The sequence below is a fragment of the Gadus chalcogrammus genome, chromosome 16, assembly GCF_026213295.1.
Source record: "Gadus chalcogrammus isolate NIFS_2021 chromosome 16, NIFS_Gcha_1.0, whole genome shotgun sequence".
Classification (NCBI taxonomy): domain Eukaryota; kingdom Metazoa; phylum Chordata; class Actinopteri; order Gadiformes; family Gadidae; genus Gadus; species Gadus chalcogrammus.
Window position 1 is genome coordinate 34,431,677 of NC_079427.1, and position 22,951 is coordinate 34,454,627.

Genomic DNA, 22,951 nt, shown 5'->3' on the forward strand with positions numbered 1-22,951 from the left:
AAACCGCTAAACTGTTTTTTCGCTACTCCTCCCACATTTCTTGACCAATTGACACAAAACTTTGCACACGGCATCTTCAGACGGACACGCAAAGAACTCATAGACAGTTTTTTGATCCGACCTTCGACGACGAAACGGTAGAGTTTTGAATATTGGTTTATTAGCTAAATTAGACGTGGAATATCAAAAATCCAAAGAAATCCAAAATTAGACATCGGATCGAGTCCAAATTCTACACACATGTTGGTGCTAACCTTAATGACGTTCGATAAAAAATTCGTAAAATTTCGCCATTAGGGGGCGCAATAAACGAGGAAATTGTATATCTTTTAAAAAATTTCGCTGCGAAAACGCTACACTGACTTCTCGCTACTCCTACCACAGTCAAATCCTTTGTATCCACAGGTTCAGGGTAGCGTTTTGAACACATGCTTTGCGTTGTGCCGGCGAAATGCACATTTCTTGTCGCGTTGTGCCGGCGAAATGCACATTTCTTGGACCCCTGCATAACTGCTTGCAGTTCTAGTTAGGGGTCCAAGCCAACAGGTTGGATCCCTATTGTTTTTGTAGGGATTTTTCTTATTATTATTAGGGGTCCAAGCCAACAGGTTGGATCCCTATTGTTTTTGTAAGGATTATTATTAGGGGTCCAAGCCAACAGGTTGGATCCCTATTGTTTTTGTAAGGATTATTATTATTCCCAGCTAGAAGTGGTACCACAGCCCAAACCGTAAATGGTGCACACACGCCAATTGCATGACAAGATCCAGGTACGTGAGGTGACGGCAGACGACTAAATCCAGACACGCCGGCCACTAGGTGGCGCTATACCAACGAATACGCGTTTGGGGCTATAACTCCCACACCGAACCTCCCAGAGTCCAAAAACTTGTACACACAGATGCACTGGAGTCTGCTGCATCTTTTGGCCTAGGCCACGCCCATTTGCGTCCATGGATATTTTTCGCTAAATCGCGAAAACCGCTAAACTTTTTTTTCGCTACTCCTCCCACATTTCTTGACCAATTGACACAAAACTTTGCACACGGCATCTTCAGACGGACACGCAAAGAACTCATAGACAGTTTTTTGATCCGACCTTCGACGACGAAACGGTAGAGTTTTGAATATTTGTTTATTAGCTAAATTAGACATGGAAAATTAAAAAAATCCAAAATTAGACATCGGATCGAGTCCAAATTCTACACACATGTTGGTGCTAACCTTAATGACGTTCGATAAAAATTTCGCCGCGAAAACGCTACACTGACTTCTCGCTACTCCTACCACAGTCAAATCCTTTGTATCCACAGGTCCAGGGTAGCGTTTTCAACACATGCTTCGCGTTGTGCCGGCGAAATGCACATTTCTTGTCACGTTGTGCCGGCGAAATGCACACTTCTTGGACCCCTGCATAACTGCTTGCAGTTCTAGTTAGGGGTCCAAGCCAACAGGTTGGATCCCTATTGTTTTTGTAAGGATTATTAGGGGTCCAAGCCAACAGGTTGGATCCCTATTGTTTTTGTAAGGATTTTTCTTTTTAGGGGTCCAAGCCAACAGGTTGGATCCCTATTGTTTTTGTAAGGATTATTATCAGGGGTCCAAGCCAACAGGTTGGATCCCTATTGTTTTTGTAAGGATTATTATTAGGGGTCCAAGCCAACAGGTTGGATCCCTATTGTTTTTGTAAGGATTTTTCTTATTAGGGGTCCAAGCCAACAGGTTGGATCCCTATTGTTTTTGTAAGGATTATTATTATTATTAGGGGTCCAAGCCAACAGGTTGGATCCCTATTGTTTTTGTAGTGTTTATTTTTATTTTTATACTTACCTCCCTAAAAGTGTGCCCACAGCCCAAACCGTAAATGGTGCAGACATGCCAAATGCATGACTAGATCAAGATCCGTGGCGACTACGCAGACGACAAAATCCAGACATGCCGGCCACTAGGTGGCGCTATACCAAGGAATACGCGTTTGGGGCTATAACTCCCACACCGAACCTCCCACAGTCAAAAACGTTATACCCACAGATGCACTGGAGTCTGCTGCATCTTTTGGGCTAGGCCACGCCCATTTGCGTCGATAATTTTTTTTCGCAAAATCGCGAAAACCGCAAAACTGTATTTTCGCTACTCCTCTCACATTTCTTGACCAATCGACACCAAACTTTGCACACAACATCTTCAGACGCACACGCAAAGAATGCATGAAACACTTTTTTGATCTGACCTTCGACGACGAAACGGTAGCGTTTTGAATATTGGTTTATTAGCTAAATTAGACGTGGAATATCAAAAATCCAAAGAAATCCAAAATTAGACATCGGATCGAGTCCAAATTCTACACACATGTTGGTGCTAACCTTAATGACGTTCGATAAAAAATTCGTAAAATTTCGCCATTAGGGGGCGCAATAAACGAGGAAATTGTATATCTTTTAAAAAATTTCCCTGCGAAAACGCTACACTGACTTCTCGCTACTCCTACCACAGTCAAATCCTTTGTATCCACAGGTTCAGGGTAGCGTTTTGAACACATGCTTTGCGTTGTGCCGGCGAAATGCACATTTCTTGTCGCGTTGTGCCGGCGAAATGCACATTTCTTGGACCCCTGCATAACTGCTTGCAGTTCTAGTTAGGGGTCCAAGCCAACAGGTTGGATCCCTATTGTTTTTGTAGGGATTTTTCTTATTATTATTAGGGGTCCAAGCCAACAGGTTGGATCCCTATTGTTTTTGTAAGGATTATTATTAGGGGTCCAAGCCAACAGGTTGGATCCCTATTGTTTTTGTAAGGATTATTATTATTCCCAGCTAGAAGTGGTACCACAGCCCAAACCGTAAATGGTGCACACACGCCAATTGCATGACAAGATCCAGGTACGTGAGGTGACGGCAGACGACTAAATCCAGACACGCCGGCCACTAGGTGGCGCTATACCAACGAATACGCGTTTGGGGCTATAACTCCCACACCGAACCTCCCAGAGTCCAAAAACTTGTACACACAGATGCACTGGAGTCTGCTGCATCTTTTGGCCTAGGCCACGCCCATTTGCGTCCATGAATATTTTTCGCTAAATCGCGAAAACCGCTAAACTGTTTTTTCGCTACTCCTCCCACATTTCTTGACCAATTGACACAAAACTTTGCACACGGCATCTTCAGACGGACACGCAAAGAAATCATAGACAGTTTTTTGATCCGACCTTCGACGACGAAACGGTAGAGTTTTGAATATTTGTTTATTAGCTAAATTAGACGTGGAAAATCAGAAATTAGACATCGGATCAAGTCCAAACTTTAGACACATGTCGGTGCTAACCTTAATGGCGTTCAATAAAAAAATCGGAATATTTCGCCATCAGGGGGCGCAATAAACGAGGAAATTGTATATCTTCGACAAAATTTCGCCACAAAAACGCTACACTGACTTCTCGCTACTCCTACCACAGTCAAATCCTTTGTATCCACAGGTTCAGGGTAGCGTTTTCAACACATGCTCCGCGTTGTGCCGGCGAAAAGCACATTTCTTGTTAGGGGTCCAAGCCAACAGGTTGGATCCCTATTGTTTTTGTAAGGATTATTATTATTATTAGGGGTCCAAGCCAACAGGTTGGATCCCTATTGTTTTTGTAAGGATTATTATTAGGGGTCCAAGCCAACAGGTTGGATCCCTATTGTTTTTGTAGTGTTTATTTTTATTTTTATACTTACCTCCCTAAAAGTGTGCCCACAGCCCAAACCGTAAATGGTGCAGACATGCCAAATGCATGACTAGATCAAGATCCGTGGCGACTACGCAGACGACAAAATCCAGACATGCCGGCCACTAGGTGGCGCTATACCAAGGAATACGCGTTTGGGGCTATAACTCCCACACCGAACCTCCCACAGTCAAAAACGTTATACCCACAGATGCACTGGAGTCTGCTGCATCTTTTGGGCTAGGCCACGCCCATTTGCGTCTATGAATATTTTTCGCTAAATCGCGAAAACCGCAAAACAGTTTTTTCCCTACTCCTCCCACATTTCTTGACCAATCAACACCAAACTTCGCACACGACATCTTCAGACGCACACGCAAAGGAATCATAAACAGTTTTTTTATCCGACCTTCGACGACGAAACGGTAGCGTTTTGAATATTTGTTTATTGGCTACGTTTTACGTCGAAACGCAAAAATTCAAAGAATACCAAAAGTAGACGTCGGATCAAGTCCAAATTTTAGACACATGTCGGTGCTACCCTTAATGGCGTTCAATAAAGAATATTTCGCCATTAGGGGGCGCAATAAACGAGGAAATTGTATATCTTCTAATTGGCCAAAGGAATTTTCTTCAAACTATAAGGGAACCATCAAGGGGCAAACCCGAGTCTATATAAAAAATATGGCCAAGAATTAATAATGTAGGCGGGAGTTATTTGGCAAAGGAAAATTGTCTTTGGAAAATTTCGCCAACAGGGCGGCGCCAAAAAACGACGAAATAATATATCTCCTATTTGGCCAATGGAATGTTCTGAAAACGCGTTTTAGGCTATAACTCCCACACCGAAGCTCCCACAGTCAAAAACGTTATACGCACAGATTCACTGGAGTCAGCTGCATCCTTTGGCATAGGCCAGGCCCATTTGCGTCAGTATTTTCTTTATGCAAAATCGCAAAAACAGCTAAACTGCCTTTTCGCTACTCCTCCCACATTTCTTGCCCAATTGACACCAAACTTTGCACACGACATCTTCAGACGCACACTACAAGAAATCAGCAAAACTATTTTGATCCGACCATCGTTGACGAAACGGTAGCGTTTTGAATATATGTTTTGCGTTGCAAATCAGTAAAAACTATTTTGATCCAACGACGACTAAACGGCAGCGGAAAATGCGTTTGGGGCCGAAACTCCCACACTGAACCTCTCACAGTCAAAACCTTTATATCCACAGGTTGTTCACGGTAGCGTTTTGAATACTTGGTTCGCGTTGTGCCGGCGAAATGCACATTTCTTGTCGCGTTGTGCCGGCGAAATGCACACTTCTTGGACCCCTGCATAACTGCTTGCAGTTCTAGTTATTATTATTGGGTGTCAAGCAACTTTGTTGCGAGACAACCTATTGTTATTGTACGAATTCTTATTGGGTGTCAAGCAACTATGTTGCGAGACAACCTATTGTTATTGTACGAATTCTTATTATTATTATTATTATTATGCTGCCATTGGAGTCAATGGCAGCCCATAGAACCGCTTGGCGAAAAGTTGTGAAATTTGGCACACTTGTTCAGGACTGCCCCATTAGCCCATTAAGCCAATCTAAGGTCGCTAGCCCAACAGCTCTAGCGCCACCAACAGGTCAAAGTTGGGCATGCATTCATGTTCATAACTTTCGACCTATTCGACCAATATTCACAAACAAGGTATCATTGGATTCCTTGAACCAAGCCCAGTTCAACACACCCTATGACGTCATTGTGCCATGACGTATATTTCCGCCAAATCTTGTCCAATCATCTCGAAACTTGGCACACATGATCTTCTGGCCATGCTTGATAAAAAACATCGAATAGATTTGTCAAATTCAAAATCGTGTGTCCGCTAAAGCCAATCAAATTTGACCGCCAAGTTGCCAAACCGGAAGTAAGCCCATATCTCAGAAGCCCTTTGACCTATCATAACCAACCTTGGTAGAGAGACCCATGACCGCATCACGGTGACACTGAATGAATTTGGTGACCCTTGACCTCTAGGTGGCGCTGTTATTAATGTCGATGTGTTTTGACTCCTCTCTCTTCACATGAGTACATTTAAAACTTATTTTCAATGTCTGGTGATACTATCAGACCTCCCCATATAGCTCATATATTACGTCTTGCAGAAATATCCGCGACAGCCAATGATATTCGAGCGCGAAGCCGGAAAACCGGAAACACGCCAATATCCCTGCAGCCCTTTGACATATCATAACCAAACTTGATACATTGACCCATAACATAATCATGGGGACACTCAAAGAATTTGGTGACCATTGACCGCTAGGGGGCGCTATAATTAATGAAGACGTGTTTTAACTCCTCTCTCTTCACATGAGTACATTTCAAACTTATTTTTAATGTCTGAGGATACTGCCAGACCTCCTTATGTAGCTTATGAATTATTTCTCATTGCATCAGAACTTGGCCGCCATGTTGCAAGTTGTCAAAATCAGTTGAAAATTTCCACAGGCCACAAATTATGTCTGTGTTGTCTCTCCTGGCACTCATTTAATATTCTTACATTGATTTCTTAAATATGTATATGTAAAAACGGATGTGAATAATTACTTTACAGTTAAAATAAGCCAATGTATAAATTCATATTATTTTGCCGTTTTAGGTTTGTTATTATTTCACTTCCGGTTTAGTCACTTCCTGTGACGTCATTTCCTGTTAAAAATCGTACCTCTGTAGAAGGAATGGCAGACATGTGCATCTTCTGATTGTAATCCGCTAGCATCCACATGAAAGCATCTAAGAGGCAATGCCGTAAGTTTGTTTAATCAATGCAAGACATGTTTAAGATAATATATTAGAGTGGATTTAGTTAAAAATAATGTTTGATGTGTTGTTAAAAACGTTTTGGTTAGCAATTGTGTACAAACTAAAATCAATGCAATTGGCATCAGAATGTCTTCATGCAGTGTTAGACAGTTTATATTATTATTTACAACTATGTACAACATGCCTCTAGGTGGGGTCCTTTTCCCATTTCCTCATCCCACCGGCTGTCGGTATTGCCGATTTCCGAGACGGTCGTCATGTAGCCCCCTGGCCTATTACGTCCATCCGGCAGAATTAGCCTACCGAGTCCCATTATGCTTGACACCCACATTGCTGCTCGCAGCTATATTTGGGTGTCAAGCAACTATGTTGCGAGACAACCTATTGTTATTGTACGAATTCTTATTATTATTATTATTATTATGCTGCCATTGGAGTCAATGGCAGCCCATAGAACCGCTTGGCGAAAAGTTGTGAAATTTGGCACACTTGTTCAGGACTGCCCCATTAGCCCATTAAGCCAATCTAAGTTCGCTAGCCCAACAGCTCTAGCGCCACCAACAGGTCAAAGTTGGGCATGCATTCATGTTCATAACTTTTGACCTATTCGACCAATTTTCACAAACCAGGTATCATTGGATTCCTTGAACCAAGCCCAGTTCAACACACCCTATGACGTCATTGTGCCATGACGTATATTTCCGCCATCTTGGTTTATGTCAAAAACCTTCAAAATGCTACTTCTATCACAAATCTTGTCCAATCATCTCGAAACTTGGCACACATGATCTTCTGGCCATGCTTGATAAAAAACATCGAATAGATTTGTCAAATTCAAAACCGTTTGTCCGCTAAAGCCAATCAAATTTAACCGCCAAGTTGCCAAACCGGAAGTAAGCCCATATCTCAGAAGCCCTTTGACCTATCATAACCAACCTTGGTAGAGAGACCCATGACCGCATCACGGTGACACTGAATGAATTTGGTGACCCTTGACCTCTAGGTGGCGCTGTTATTAATGTCGATGTGTTTTGACCTCTTTCTCTTCACATGAGTACATTTACAACTTATTTTCAATGTCTGGTGATACTATCAGACCTCCCCGTATAGCTAGTATATTATAACTTGCACAAATATCCGCGACAGCCAATGATATTCAACCGCGAAGCCGCCAAACTGGAAAAACGCCAATATCTCAGTATCCCTTGGACAAATCATAACCAAACTTGATACATAGACCCATAACATCATTATGGGGACACTCAATGAATTTGGTGACCATTGACCTCTAGGGGGCGCTATAATTAATGAAGACGTGTTTTAACTCCTCTCTCTTCACATGAGTACATTTCAAACTTATTATCAATGTTTAATGATACTGTCAGACCTCCCCATATATCTTGTAAATTATTTTGTTGATATTGTTCCGAATACCCCTATGTATTTGTGACATTTGTTCTGTCAGGCAGACTGCATTGCCCCCTTACCTCTAGGTGGGGTCCTTTTCCCATTTACTCATCCCACCGGCTGTCGGTATTGCCGATTTCCGAGGCGGTCGTCATGTAGCCCCCTGGCCGATTGCGTCCATCCGGCAGAATAAGCCTACCGAGTCCGATTATGCTTGACACCCACATTGCTGCTCGCAGCTATATTTATTATTATTATCCTTCAATGGGAGTCAATGGCAGCCCATAGAACCGCTTGGCGAAAAGTTGTGAAATTTGGCACACTGGTTCAAGACAGCCCCATTAGCCCATTAACCCAATCTCAGGTCGCTAGCCCAAAAGCTCTAGCGCCACCAACAGGTCAAAGTTGGACATGCATTCATGTTCATAACTTTTGACCCATTCGACCAATATTCACAAACCAGGTATCAATGGATTCCTTGAAACAAGCCCAGTTCAACACACCCTATGACCTCATTGCGCCATGACGTATATTTCCGCCATCTTGGTTTATGTCAAAAACCATCAAAATGCTACTTCTATCACAAATCTTGTCCAATCATCTCGGAACTTGGCGCACATGATCTTCTGGCCATCTTTGATAAAAAACATTGAATAGATTTGTCATATTCAAAACAGTTTGCCCGCTAAAGCCAGTCAAATTTGGCGGCGAAGCCACCAAACAGGAAGTGAGCCAATTTCTCAGCATCCCTTTGACATATCATAACCAGGCTTGGTATATAGACCAATGGCCTCATAAAGGTGACACTGATTGAATTTGGTGACCTTTGACCTCTAGGGGGCGCTGTTATTAATGTCGATGTGTTTTGACTCCTTTCACTTCACATGAGTATATTTAAAACTTATTTTCAATTTCTGGTGATACTATTAGACCTATCAGTATAGCTAGTGTATTATTTCTTGCAGAAATATCCGCGACAGCCAATGATATTCGACCGCGAAGCCGCCAAACCGGAAACACGCCAATATATCAGCAGCCATTTGACATATCATAACCAAACTTGATACATAGACCCATGGCCTCATTAAGGTGACACTCAATGAATTTGGTGACCATTGACCAATAGGGGGCGCTGTTATTAATGACGATGTGTTTTATCTCCTCTCTCTTCACATGAGTACATTTCAAACTTATTTTTAACGTCTGAGGATACTGCCAGACCTCCTTATATAGCTTATGAATCATTTCTCATTGCAACATCAGAACTTGGCCGCCATGTTGAAAGTTGTCAAAATCAGTTGAAAATGTCCTAAGGCCACAAATTATGTCCAATCTTCATGGAACTTGGCATATATGTTCTTCAGACCAAGCTGAACAAAGGTATCAAACAGCTTTCTCAAATTCAAAACCGTTTGGCCGTGACAGCCAATCAAACTTGACGGCGCTCATTAATGGGTAGACACTGCACTCGTGTGGCGACATGCGGTACTTAATGCATAATAAACAATGACTCTATTAACCATTCCGCCCGCTTACGATATAAACTGCAATACCCACTGGATTAGATGCTTCACGAACCACCTCCAGAACGGATACTTGTTTACATTGTGTCTCTTTTAGAGATATTGTTCCGAATACCCCTATGTATTTGTGACATTTGTTCTGTCAGGCAGGCTGTATTGCGCCCATACCTCTAGGTGGGGTCATTTTCCCACATAATGCTCATCCCACCGGCTGTCGGTATTGCCGATTTCCGAGACGGTCGTCATGTAGCCCCCTGGCCGATTGCGTCCATCAGGCAGAATTAGCCTACCGAGTCCGATTATGCTTGACACCCACATTGCTGCTCGCAGCTATATTTATTATTATTATGCTGCCATTGGAGTCAATGGTAGCCCATAGAACCGCTTGGCGAAAAGTTGTGAAATTTGGCACACTGGTTCAGGACAGCCCCATTAGCCCATTAAGCCAATCTCAGGTCGCTAGCCCAACAGCTCTAGCGCCACCAACAGGTCAAAGTTGGGCATGCATTCATGTTCATAACTTTCGACCTATTCGACCAATATTCACAAACCAGGTATCATTGGATTCCTTGAACCAAGCCCAGTTCAACACACCCTATGACGTCATTGTGCCATGACGTATATTTCCGCCATCTTAGTTTATGTCAAAAACCTTCAAAATGCTACTTCTATCACAAATCTTGTCCAATCATCTCGAATCTTGACACACATGATCTTCTGGCCATGCTTGATAAAAAACATCGAATAGATTTGTCAAATTCAAAACCGTTTGTCCGCTAAAGCCAATCAAATTTAACCGCCAAATTGCCAAACCGGAAGTAAGCCCATATCTCAGAAGCCCTTTGACCTATCATAACCAACCTTGGTAGAGAGACCCATGACCGCATCACGGTGACACTGAATGAATTTGGTGACCCTTGACCTCTAGGTGGCGCTGTTATTAATGTCGATGTGTTTTGACTCCTCTCTCTTCACATGAGTACATTTAAAACTTATTTTCAATGTCTGGTGATACTATCAGACCTCCCCATATAGCTCATATATTACGTCTTGCAGAAATATCCGCGACAGCCAATGATATTCGAGCGCGAAGCCGGAAAACCGGAAACACGCCAATATCTCTGCAGCCCTTTGACATATCATAACCAAACTTGATACATTGACCCATAACATAATCATGGGGACACTCAAATAATTTGGTGACCATTGACCGCTAGGGGGCGCTATAATTAATGAAGACGTGTTTTAACTCCTCTCTCTTCACATGAGTACATTTCAAACTTATTTTCAATGTCTGATGATACTGTCAGACCTACTCATATAGCTTATAAATTATTTCTCATTGCAACATCAGAACTTGGCCGCCATGTTGAAATTTGTCAAAATCAGTTGTAAATTCCCACAGGCCACAAATTATGTCCAATCTTCATGAAACTCTGCATATATGATCTTCAGACCAAGCTGAACTAATGTGTTAAACAGCTTTCTCAAATTCAAAACCGTTTGGCCGTGACAGGCAATCAAACTTGACGGCGCTCATTAATGGGTAGACACTGCACTCGTGTGGCGATAAGCGGTACTTAATGTATAATGCAACAATGACTATATTTACCATTCCGCCCACTTAAAATATAAACTGCAATTCCCACTGGATCAGATGCTTCACGAACCACCTCCAGAAGGGATGCTTGTTTACATGGTGTCTCTTTTAGGGATATTGTTCCGAATACCCCTATGTATTTGTGACATTTGTTCTGTCAGGCAGACTGCATTGCGCCCTTACCTCTAGGTGGGGTCCTTTTTCCCATTTACTCATCCCACCGGCTGTCGGTATTGCCGATTTCCGAGGCGGTCGTCATGTAGCCCCCAGGCCAATTGCGTCCATCCGGCAGAATTAGCCTACCGAGTCCGATTATGCTTGACACCCACATTGCTGCTCGCAGCTATATTTATTATTATGCTGCCATTGGAGTCAATGGCAGCCCATAGAACCGCTTGGCGAAAAGTTGTGAAATTTGGCACACTTGTTCAGGACAGCCCCATTAGCCCATTAAGCCAATCTCAGGTTGCTAGCCCAACAGGTCTAGCGTCACTAACAGGTCAAAGTTGGGCATGCATTCATGTTCATAACTTTCGACCTATTCGACCAATATTCACAAACCAGGTATAATTGGATTCCTTGAACCAAGCCCAGTTCAACACACCCTATGACGTCATTGTGCCATGACGTATATTTCCGCCATCTTGGTTTATGTCAAAAACCTTCAAAATGCTACTTCTATCACAAATCTTGTCCAATCATCTCGAATCTTGACACACATGATCTTCTGGCCATGCTTGATAAAAAACATCGAATAGATTTGTCAAATTCAAAACCATTTGTCCGCTAAAGCCAATCAAATTTAACCGCCAAGTTGCCAAACCGGAAGTAAGCCCATATCTCAGAAGCCCTTTGACCTATCATAACCAACCTTGGTAGAGAGACCCATGACCGCATCACGGTGACACTGAATGAATTTGATGACCCTTGACCTCTAGGTGGCGCTGTTATTAATGTCGATGTGTTTTGACTCCTCTCTCTTCACATGAGTACATTTAAAACTTATTTTCAATGTCTGGTGATACTATCAGACCTCCCCATATAGCTCATATATTACGTCTTGCAGAAATATCCGCGACAGCCAATGATATTCTAGCGCGAAGCCGGAAAACCGGAAACACGCCAATATCTCTGCAGCCCTTTGACATATCATAACCAAACTTGATACATTGACCCATAACATAATCATGGGGACACTCAAAGAATTTGGTGACCATTGACCGCTAAGGGGCGCAATAATTAATGAAGACGTGTTTTAACTCCTCTCTCTTCACATGAGTACATTTCAAACTTATTTTCAATGTCTGATGATACTGTCAGACCTACTCATATAGCTTATAAATTATTTCTCATTGCAACATCAGAACTTGGCCGCCATGTTGAAAGTTGTCAAAATCAGTTGTAAATTCCCACAGGCCACAAATTATGTCCAATCTTCATGAAACTCTGCATATATGATCTTCAGACCAAGCTGAACTAATGTGTTAAACAGCTTTCTCAAATTCAAAACCGTTTGGCCGTGACAGGCAATCAAACTTGACGGCGCTCATTAATGGGTAGACACTGCACTCGTGTGGCGATAAGCGGTACTTAATGTATAATGCAACAATGACTATATTTACCATTCCGCCCACTTAAAATATAAACTGCAATTCCCACTGGATCAGATGCTTCACGAACCACCTCCAGAAGGGATGCTTGTTTACATGGTGTCTCTTTTAGGGATATTGTTCCGAATACCCCTATGTATTTGTGACATTTGTTCTGTCAGGCAGACTGCATTGCGCCCTTACCTCTAGGTGGGGTCCTTTTTCCCATTTACTCATCCCACCGGCTGTCGGTATTGCCGATTTCCGAGGCGGTCGTCATGTAGCCCCCAGGCCAATTGCGTCCATCCGGCAGAATTAGCCTACCGAGTCCGATTATGCTTGACACCCACATTGCTGCTCGCAGCTATATTTAGGGGTCCAAGCCAACAGGTTGGATCCCTATTGTTTTTGTAAGGATTTTTTTTATTATTAGGGGTCCAAGCCAACAGGTTGGATCCCTATTGTTTTTGTAAGGATTATTATTATTTCGTACGCCTTAGAAGTGGTACCACAGCCCAAACCGTAAATGGTGCACACGCGCCAATTGCATGACTAGATCCAGAATCGGCACCGCTACTCAGATAACAAAATCCAGACACGCCGGTCCCTAGGTGGCGCTATACCAAGGAATACGCGTTTGGGGCTATAACTTCCACACCGAACCTCCCAGAGTCCAAAAACTTGTACACACAGATGCACTGGAGTCTGCTGCATCTTTGGGCCTAGGCCACGCCCATTTGCGTCTATGAATATTTTTCGCTAAATCGCGAAAACCGCAAAACTGTTTTTTCGCTACTCCTCCCACATTTCTCGCCCGATCAACACCAAACTTTGCACACGACATCTTCAGACGCACACGCAAAGAAATCCTAGACACTTTTTGATCCGACCTTCGACGACGAAACGGTAGCGTTTTGAATATTTGTTTATTAGCTAAATTAGACGTGAAAAGTCAAAAATCCGAAGAAATCCAGAATTATACATCGGATCGAGCCCAAATTTTACAGACATGTTGGTGCTAACCTTAATGACGTTCGACAAAAATATCGGAAAATTTCGCCATTAGGGGGCGCAATAAACAAGGAAATTGTATATCTTCTACAAAATTTCGCCGCGAAAACGCTACACTGACTTCTCGCTACTCGTACCACAGTCAAATCCTTTGTATCCACAGGTACAGGGTAGCGTTTTGAACACATGCTTCGCGTTGTGCCGGCGAAATGCACATTTCTTGTTAGGGGTCCAAGCCAACAGGTTGGATCCCTATGGTTTTTGTAGCGATTCTTCTTATTCTTCCCGCGGTGAAAGTGGAACTGCAGCCCAAACCGTAAATGGTGCACACGCGCCAATTACATGACTAGATCCAGAATCGGCACCGCTACTCAGATAACAAAATCCAGACACGCCGGTCCCTAGGTGGCGCTATACCAAGGAATACGCGTTTGGGGCTATAACTCCAACACCGAACCTCCCACAGTCCAAAAACTTGTACACACAGATGCACTGGAGTCTGCTGCATCTTTTGGCCTAGGCCACGCCCATTTGCGTCAATGAATATTTTTCGCAAAATCGCGAAAACCGCAAAACTGTTTTTTCGCTACTCCTCCCACATTTCTTGACCAATCGACACAAAACTTTGCACACGACATCTTCAGACGCACACGCAAAGGAATCATATACAGTTTTTTGATCCGACCTTCGACGACGAAACGATAGCATTTTGAATATTGGTATATTAGCTAAATTAGACGTGGAAAATCAAAAATACAAAAAAATCCAAAATTAGACATCGGATCGAGTCCAAATTCTACACACATGTTGGTGCTAACCTTAATGACGTTGGATAAAAATTTCGGAAAATTCCGCCATTAGGGGGCGCAATAAACGAGGAAATTGTATATCTTCTACAAAATTTCGCCGCAAAAACGCTACATTGACTTCTCGCTTCTCCTACCACAGTCAAATCCTTTGTATCCACAGGTTCAGGGTAGCGTTTTGAACACATGCTTCGCGTTGTGCCGGCGAAACGCACATTTCTTGTCGCGTTGTGCCGGCGAAATGCACACTTCTTGGACCCCTGCATAACTGCTTGCAGTTCTAGTTATTATTATTCCCCCCTAGAAGTGGGTCCACAGCCCAAACCGTAAAAGGTGCCGACACGCCAATTGCATGACTAGATCCAGGGCCCTGAGTTCTAAGCAGACGACAAAATCCAGACACGCCGGCCACTAGGTGGCGCTATACCAAGGAATACGCGTTTGGGGCTATAACTCCCACACCGAACCTCCCAGAGTCCAAAAACTTGTACACACAGATGCACTGGAGTCTGCTGCATCTTTTGGGCTAGGCCACGCCCATTTGCGTCTATGAATATTTTTCGCTAATTCGCGAAAACCGCAAAACAGTTTTTTCCCTACTCCTCCCACATTTCTTGACCAATCAACACCAAACTTTGCACCCGACATCTTCAGACGCACACGCAAAGGAATCATCAACAGCTTTTTTATCCGACCTTCGACGACGAAACGGTAGCGTTTTGAATGTTTGTTTATTGGCTACGTTTTACGTCGAAACGCAAAAATTCAAAGAATACCAAAAGTAGACGTCGGATCAAGTCCAAATTTTAGACTCATGTCGGTGCTACCCTTAATGGCGTTCAATAAAGAATTCGGAATATTTTGCCATTAGGGGGCGCAATAAACGAGGAAATTGTATATCTTCTAATTGGCCAAAGGAATGTTCTTCAAACTATAAGGGAACCATCAAGGGGCAAACCCGAGTCTATATAAAAAATATGGCCAAGAATTTATAATGTAGGCGGGAGTTATTTGGCAAAGGAAAATTGTCTTTGGAAAATTTCGCCAACAGGGCGGCGCCAAAAAACGACGAAATAATATATCTCCTATTTGGCCAATGGAATGTTCTGAAAACGCGTTTTAGGCTACAACTCCCACACCAAAGCTCCCACAGTCAAAAACGTTATACGCACAGATTCACTGGAGTCAGCTGCATCTTTTGGCATAGGCCAGGCCCATTTGCGTCAGTATTTTCTTTATGCAAAATCGCAAAAACAGCTAAACTGCCTTTTCGCTACTCCTCCCACATTTCTTGCCCAATTGACACCAAACTTTGCACACGACATCTTCAGACGCACACTACAAGAAATCAGCAAAACTATTTTGATCCGACCATCGTTGACGAAACGGTAGCGTTTTGAATATATGTTTTGCGTTGCAAATCAGTAAAAACTATTTTGATCCAACCGTCGACGACTAAACGGTAGCGGAAAATGCGTTTGGGGCCGAAACTCCCACACTGAACCTCTCACAGTCAAAACCTTTATATCCACAGGTTGTTCACGGTAGCGTTTTGAATACTTGCTTCGCGTTGTGCCGGCGAAATGCACATTTCTTGTCGCGTTGTGCCGGCGAAATGCACACTTCTTGGACCCCTGCATAACTGCTTGCAGTTCTAGTTAGGGGTCCAAGCCAACAGGTTGGATCCCTATTGTTTTTGTAAGGATTTTTCTTTTTATTATACTTACCCCCTTGAAAGTGGTACCACAGCCCAAACCGTAAATGGTGCCGACACGCCAATTGCATGACTATATCCAGATCTCTTCGGACTACGCAGACGACAAAATCCAGATACGCCGAACACTAGGTGGCGCTATACCAAGGAATACGCGTTTGCGGCTATAACTCCCACACCGAACCTCCCAGAGTCCAAAAACTTGTACACACAGATGCACTGGAGTCTGCTGCATCTTTTGGCCTAGGCCACGCCCATTTGCGTCTATGAATATTTTTCGCTAAATCGCGAAAACCGCAAAACAGTTTTTTCCCTACTCCTCCCACATTTCTTGACCAATCAACACCAAACTTTGCACACGACATCTTCAGACGCACACGCAAAGGAATCATCAACAGTTTTTTGATCCGACCTTCGACGACGAAACGGTAGAGTTTTGAATATTTGTTTATTAGCTAAATTAGACGTGGAAAATCAAAAATACAAAGAAATCCAAAAGTAGACATCGGATCGAGTCCTAATTCTACACACATGTTGGTGCTAACCTTAATGTCGTTCGATAGAAATTTCGGAAGATTTCGCCATTAGGGGGCGCAATAAACGAGGAAATTGTATATCTTCTACAAAATTTCGCCCCGAAAACGCTACACTGACTTCTCGCTACTCCTACCACAGTCAAATCCTTTGTATCCACAGGTTCAGGGTAGCGTTTTGAACACATGCTTCGCGTTGTGCCGGCGAAATGCACATCGCTTGGACCCCTGCATAACTGCTTGCAGTTCTAGTTGGTATTATTCCCCTTTAAGCTGGGAGTGGAGCGAGGGACTCACCTGTCTGACCGTCTGTCTCTCGTCCACCATCATGGTTTTAGAGCTCTCATCCGATAGATGAACACGGATCACCAGCTAGAGAGAGAGAGAGAGAGAGAGAGAGAGAGGGTGGAGAGAGAGAGAGAGGGTGGAGAGAGAGAGGGAGAGAGAGGGGGTGGAGAGAGAGAGAGAGATACACAGAGAATCATTATTGGTTTGATAAAAGTGGAAGGAGGTGTACGCAGGGCTGATACCCTGATGTCTGATGACTATAAGAAAAGGAGATCTTAATGTGAGGGGGTGGTTGATTATATATCAGGCCATGGGAGCTAACTTGAGCACACCTGTCATGGTGGGACGGATACACGTCTTTTACGTTGAGTGTAAAACCTTTTGCATTTCAAACAAAAATATTTATTTTGAAAGCAAAATAAGCTTTTAAGGTACCAACAGACCAATTTACATTTTAAATTTGCATATTCATGCAACCTGCGTGATGCTTGACCAAATCAGCCTAATGTTTCTGTGTTCAAATCCTTTTGCTCTCAAAGTTTTAAAGAAATCCTTTTCGTTTGACCTATAAATATTTTTTTGCATGATATTTTGATCTTCATTTTAGAATGCTTGATTGCAACGGATTTGCACTCGATATAAAGACACAAATCTATCTTCATACTCTGTCATAGTAAGATGAACTGTTCCCATTTTGTCAAGGTTATTTTCTGTTGTTATGACTTGTTAATCGATGCCTCAATGTATGAACCACAGACATTACAATTAATTTTTGACCTTTGACCTTAATTAGCTTGACCTTTACTCATCCATTCTCAACCTATATTCCTCACTAATCCACTGACTGGGAGTACACCATCAATTGAGATTAGTTGGTCATTCTGTTGGGTTCTGTGTGTATGTGTGGGGGGTCTCATGCACTTCCACACACACACACACACTCTCACACACATCTCTGTCCTGGAAAGCAGTACTGTAGTACCAGTAACTGACCTTCTCTTAACGATGTCAAACAAAGCCCACATTGGGCTGTGGTTCATGTGTCCATTATATCTAACATTCTGACTTCGTCTTTGATTCCAAATGATCACATTCAACCATTTACTGCTATTCCTGCTTAACATCGTCCTTCTCGCAACAGGTGGGTAGACTTGACAACTACAAGGACTCCCAAGGCACAGAATGGACTTGTGTGTGTGTGTGTGTGTGTGTGTGTGTGTGTGTGTGTGTGTGTGTGTGTGCGTGTAACAGTGTGTGTGTGTGTGTGTGAGCGTGTGCCAGACTCACCTTTTTAACTTGGGCTTCCTTAATCTTCTCCAAAGCAACTCTGATGTTATCAGCTTTAGTCTTAGCTGCCTGCTCCTCCTACACACGGACGCACGCATCCACGCACGCACGCACACAAGCATACACACACACACACCCACCCACACACACAAACACACGCAGTCCAGCACACAGTAATTATCGGAAGGCATTCTGCTAGTCCTAATATTATTGGCTGGACTGGGAATACAGGATTCAACAAAAATATCTGTGTATGAATGACACGCAATAAATGACAGAAATGGGATAACTTTTTGCTGGGCTATTGGGCGAAAGAGCACATATACAATAGGGCTGGGTATCACTAGGTACCCCACGATACGATACTATCACGATATTTTACCCACGATAACGATAATATCACGATACAGCGATTCTGCGATTAACGATATATTGTAAGAAATTTCACCCACGATACATCACGATATCTGTGTCACTGAAGAAATTCAGAATTGATTACAAATTTTTTTTATGCAAAGTAACAGAAAATTAGAAAACAAAATAAATGCAGAAAACATTTCATTGCTTAGTTTCATTCGCTCTGTTTACAGTGGATGTATCGCAATGGCGAGGCGCACACAGCCTTTAGCCATGTTCTGTAAATATTCTAGAACACACGGGAGTCCTGGAGCTCTATATCAAAATATTATCATATAGCCTACATAGATATCTATATCATATAATATATATTATAACCGCCAAAAGATGTGTGAGCCGATATTATGAATCTCAAACGACCGCGTTGGGTTCTCCGACGTTCCTGGTTCTTCAACGTCCTCATCAATGTGAAGTAGACTGAACCACGACAAGGAGGAGAAAGGGATTGTTCCCGGGCAGCGCTTAGGCACCTCCGCCTCCGGCGGTGGTCCCTCAGCGGGTCTCAAGCTGGAGACATTCGCCGCCAACAATCACTTTCTCCTCCATGTCGTGGTTCATGTTCTTGAGGGAGTCAAAGCCAAAGTTCTTTCCCCCCCAATTCATTCTCAACCTTGGCTGAGATAACCCCCAATACGAGTCTCGTTGTAGAAATACCAGAGACGAGAGTCCGACAGAACGGTTATCCAAATAACAAGGAAGTGTACAACACTTGCGATACAGTCCTGGAGCTCTATATCTAAATATAGACCATCGCCCGGCTGCCCGCTGCCGGGCGATGGTGCCTCGCGGCAACCGGCGGCATGTCGCAGTTCATGTACTTCAGCGAGTCAAACCAAAGTTCCTTTCCCCCAATTCCTTCTCAACCATGGCTCAGATAACCCCCACGACAGTCTCGTTGTGGAAATACAAGACACGTCAAAGAACCGACAAGAAACACTTGCGTTACAGTGTGTGTATTCACACACACACATGTGGCGCTCGCACGGTCGAGTCTCATTGGCGGGCCAACGTCTCTGGGCGGGCCAGGCAGAGTAAGGGGAGGAGCTGAGATTCCTCATGACGTCATGAGCACAGATTTCCAAATCAGCGCGCTTGAGCCTCCGTTTTTTCAAAGGCGAGCAGAACAGCTAGTGCTCGTTTTACACCAAACGCAAGTTTTAGCCACTGGGGGACCATAGGCAGGCTCGGGGAACTCATATTTATGTTAGAAAACCTCATAAATTGAGATTTTCATGTCATGGGACCTTTAACACCTTGAGGTTCCACTCATTCGCCTCGAGAGCCTCAGCACTGTATAACGTGGTCCCTCCTAGCATCAAAGTGCACACATCTCTGGCTACTTTCAAGTCAGCACTTGATGCGTTCCTTCACACTTTCCCTGACACTCCACCAACACCTGGGTACACTGGACAGAACAGGAACTCAATGTTGGAGTGGGCCGGTAGCACGTTTCTGTAACGTTGCTACAACACTGGCGGTGGAGATGCGAGACATCTTGGCCTGAGCCCTCCAGCTCACAACCAAACCAAGAACCAAGAATGTATATCCAATATCCTTCACTCTCTCGAAGGCGAGGCTGTGCTCACTGAGTCTGTACCTAGTAAAGGATTTCCTTAGTTTTGGATCAGTCACAGTTAAATGTGCTTTCCAGGGTAGGCTACCAAGAGTTTGTCAAAATTAATATGAGTAAATAACATAATGCATTAATGTATTACTTTTAACTATTACGTATTTAAGTGCTCTCGTAGTTCATTATCGTGAATGTTGTAGCGTACATGGGTCGTCGCCGTCGGAGGTTCCATTGCGATGTGTTCGTCTTCAAACTTACAATCTAAAACATGCCATCGCTTTCTGTGATAAGTTGCTCAACTTGTGATGTTGTGATAGAATATAAACACTAATTTAGACTAATATTGTCGGAAGGAAGAGCGCCTCGAACTAAATGAAAGTATGTGGCGTTGACAATAAGCGAATGCGCGTTCACGCGAAGGGGGGTCGTAACACCGGCCCGGTTCATTACCACCCTGGATCTAACGAAGGGATACTGGCAGGTCCCCCTCACCTAGCGGGCCCGAGAGAAGACGGCGTTTTAACCCCATAAGAGGATGAACTCAACTCTTGTTTGAGCGTCTCCTTTGACAAACTCAGCCGCCGACGATCAGGGTTGCCACAACAGATACATAGATAAATACATATATATTATCGATAGTTAGTATATGCTACACGTGAATCTCCTAAGATGGCGCAATTTGATTGGTTCGCTATCTCGGGATATTGGGCAATATCCCATGATTCACATCTCAAACTCGATATTGTTTTCATTGCTAAATGTCCGCCAATAACAACAAATGAACCTTCGGTCTCAGGGCTATTCCCCACTATTCACTTCGCCTTCGCCGTATAATTGTTGACTAAATTGAGAGATAGCCTTGTCAAGTATTTATTAATACCAAACCACAAAAATCGTCGGGAATTCAATTAGGTGATTCGGCTCACACAGTATAGCCTACAAGACCACACAGAACAAGGGAGACGGTCTGACTGGACATACAAGAAACACATCACATTAAAACTAGACACAATTGTTTATAGATAGATAGACAGATAGAAAGATAACTAGAACTGCAAGCAGTTATGCAGGGGTCCAAGAAGTGTGCATTTCGCCGGCACAACGCGACAAGAAATGTGCGTTTCGCCGGCACAAAGCGAAGCATGTGTTCAAAACGCTACCCTGAACCTGTGGATACAAAGGATTTGACTGTGGTAGGAGTAGCGAGAAGTCAGTGAAGCGTTTTCGCGGCGAAATTTTGTAGAAGATATACAATTTCCTCGTTTATTGCGCCCCCTAATGGCGAAATTTTCCGATTTTTTTATCGAACGACATTAAGGTTAGCACCAACATGTGTGTAAACTTTGGACTCGATCTGATGTCTAATTTTGGATTTCTTTGGATTTTTGATATTCCACGTCTAATTTAGCTAAAAAAACAATATTCAAAACGCTACCGTTTCGTCGTCGAAAGTCGGATAAAAAAATCTGTCCGAAAGTTTCTTTGCGTGTGCGTCTGAAGATGCTGTGTGCAAAGTTTGGTGTTGATTAGTCGAGAAATGTGGGAGGAGTAGCGAAAAAACATTTTTGCGTTTTTTGCAATTTTGCGAAAAAAAAATTATAGACGCAAATGGGCGTGGCCTATGCAAAAAGATGCAGCAGACTCCAGTGAATATGTGGGTACAAGTTTTTGACTGTGGAATGTTCGGTGTGGGAGTTATAGCCCCAAACGCGTTTTCTCTTGGTATAGCGCCACCTAGTGGCCGGCGTGTCTGGATTTTGTCGTCTGCGTAGAACTCAGGGACCTGGATCTAGTCATGCAATTGGCGTGTCGGCACCATTTACGGTTTGGGCTGTGGACCCACTTCTAGGGGGGAAAAATAATAACTAGAACTGCAAGCAGTTATGCAGGGGTCCAAGAAGTGTGCATTTCGCCGGCACAACGCGACAAGAAATGTGCATTTCGCCGGCACAACGCGAAGCATGTGTTCAAAACGCTACCCTGAACCTGTGGATACAAAGGATTTGACTGTGGTAGGAGTAGCGAGAAGTCAGTGTAGCGTTTTCGCGGTGAAATTCTGTAGAAGATATACAATTTCCTCGTTTATTGCGCCCCCTAATGGCGAAATTTTCCGAAATTTTTATCGAACGTCATTAAGGTTAGCACCAACATGTGTGTAGAATTTGGACTCGATCCGATGTCTAATTTTGGATTTTTTTGGATTTTTAATTTTCCACGTCTAATTGAGCTAATAAACAAATATTCAAAACTCTACCGTCGTCGAAGGTCGGATCAAAAAACTGTATGATTTCTTTGCGTGTGCGTCTGAAGATGCCGTGTGCAAAGTTTAGTGTCAATTGGTCAAGAAATGTGGGAGGAGTAGGGATAAAACAGTTTTGCGGTTTTCGCGATTTTGCGAAAAAAAATTATCGACGCAAATGGGCGTGGCCTATGCCAAAAGATGCAGCAGACTCCAGTGAATCTGTGTGTACAAGGTTTTGAATGTGGGAGGTTCGGTGTGGGAGTTATAGCCCCATACGCGTCTTTCCTTGGTATAGCGCCACCTAGTGGCCGGCGTGTCTGGATTTTGTCGTCTGCGTAGTCCGAAGAGATCTGGATCTAGTCATGCAATTCGCGTGTCGGCACCTTTTACGGTTTGGGGTGTGGGCCCACTTTTAGGGGGGTAAGAATAACTA

At 43.4% G+C, this 22,951-nt stretch overlaps 1 protein-coding gene across 1 annotated transcript in view; it reads right to left on the reverse strand.

Moving 5' to 3' along the window:
* Positions 1 to 22,951, reverse strand: part of raph1a (Ras association (RalGDS/AF-6) and pleckstrin homology domains 1a) — a 217,693-nt gene that overhangs the window by 58,324 nt on the left and 136,418 nt on the right. Inside the window, exons 9-10 of the mRNA XM_056611093.1 lie at positions 18,290 to 18,367; positions 17,012 to 17,086 (exon numbers count right to left, since the gene is read on the reverse strand). Of these exons, the coding sequence (XP_056467068.1) occupies positions 17,012 to 17,086; positions 18,290 to 18,367 (153 nt within the window). The remainder of the gene's footprint in view (positions 1 to 17,011; positions 17,087 to 18,289; positions 18,368 to 22,951) is intronic.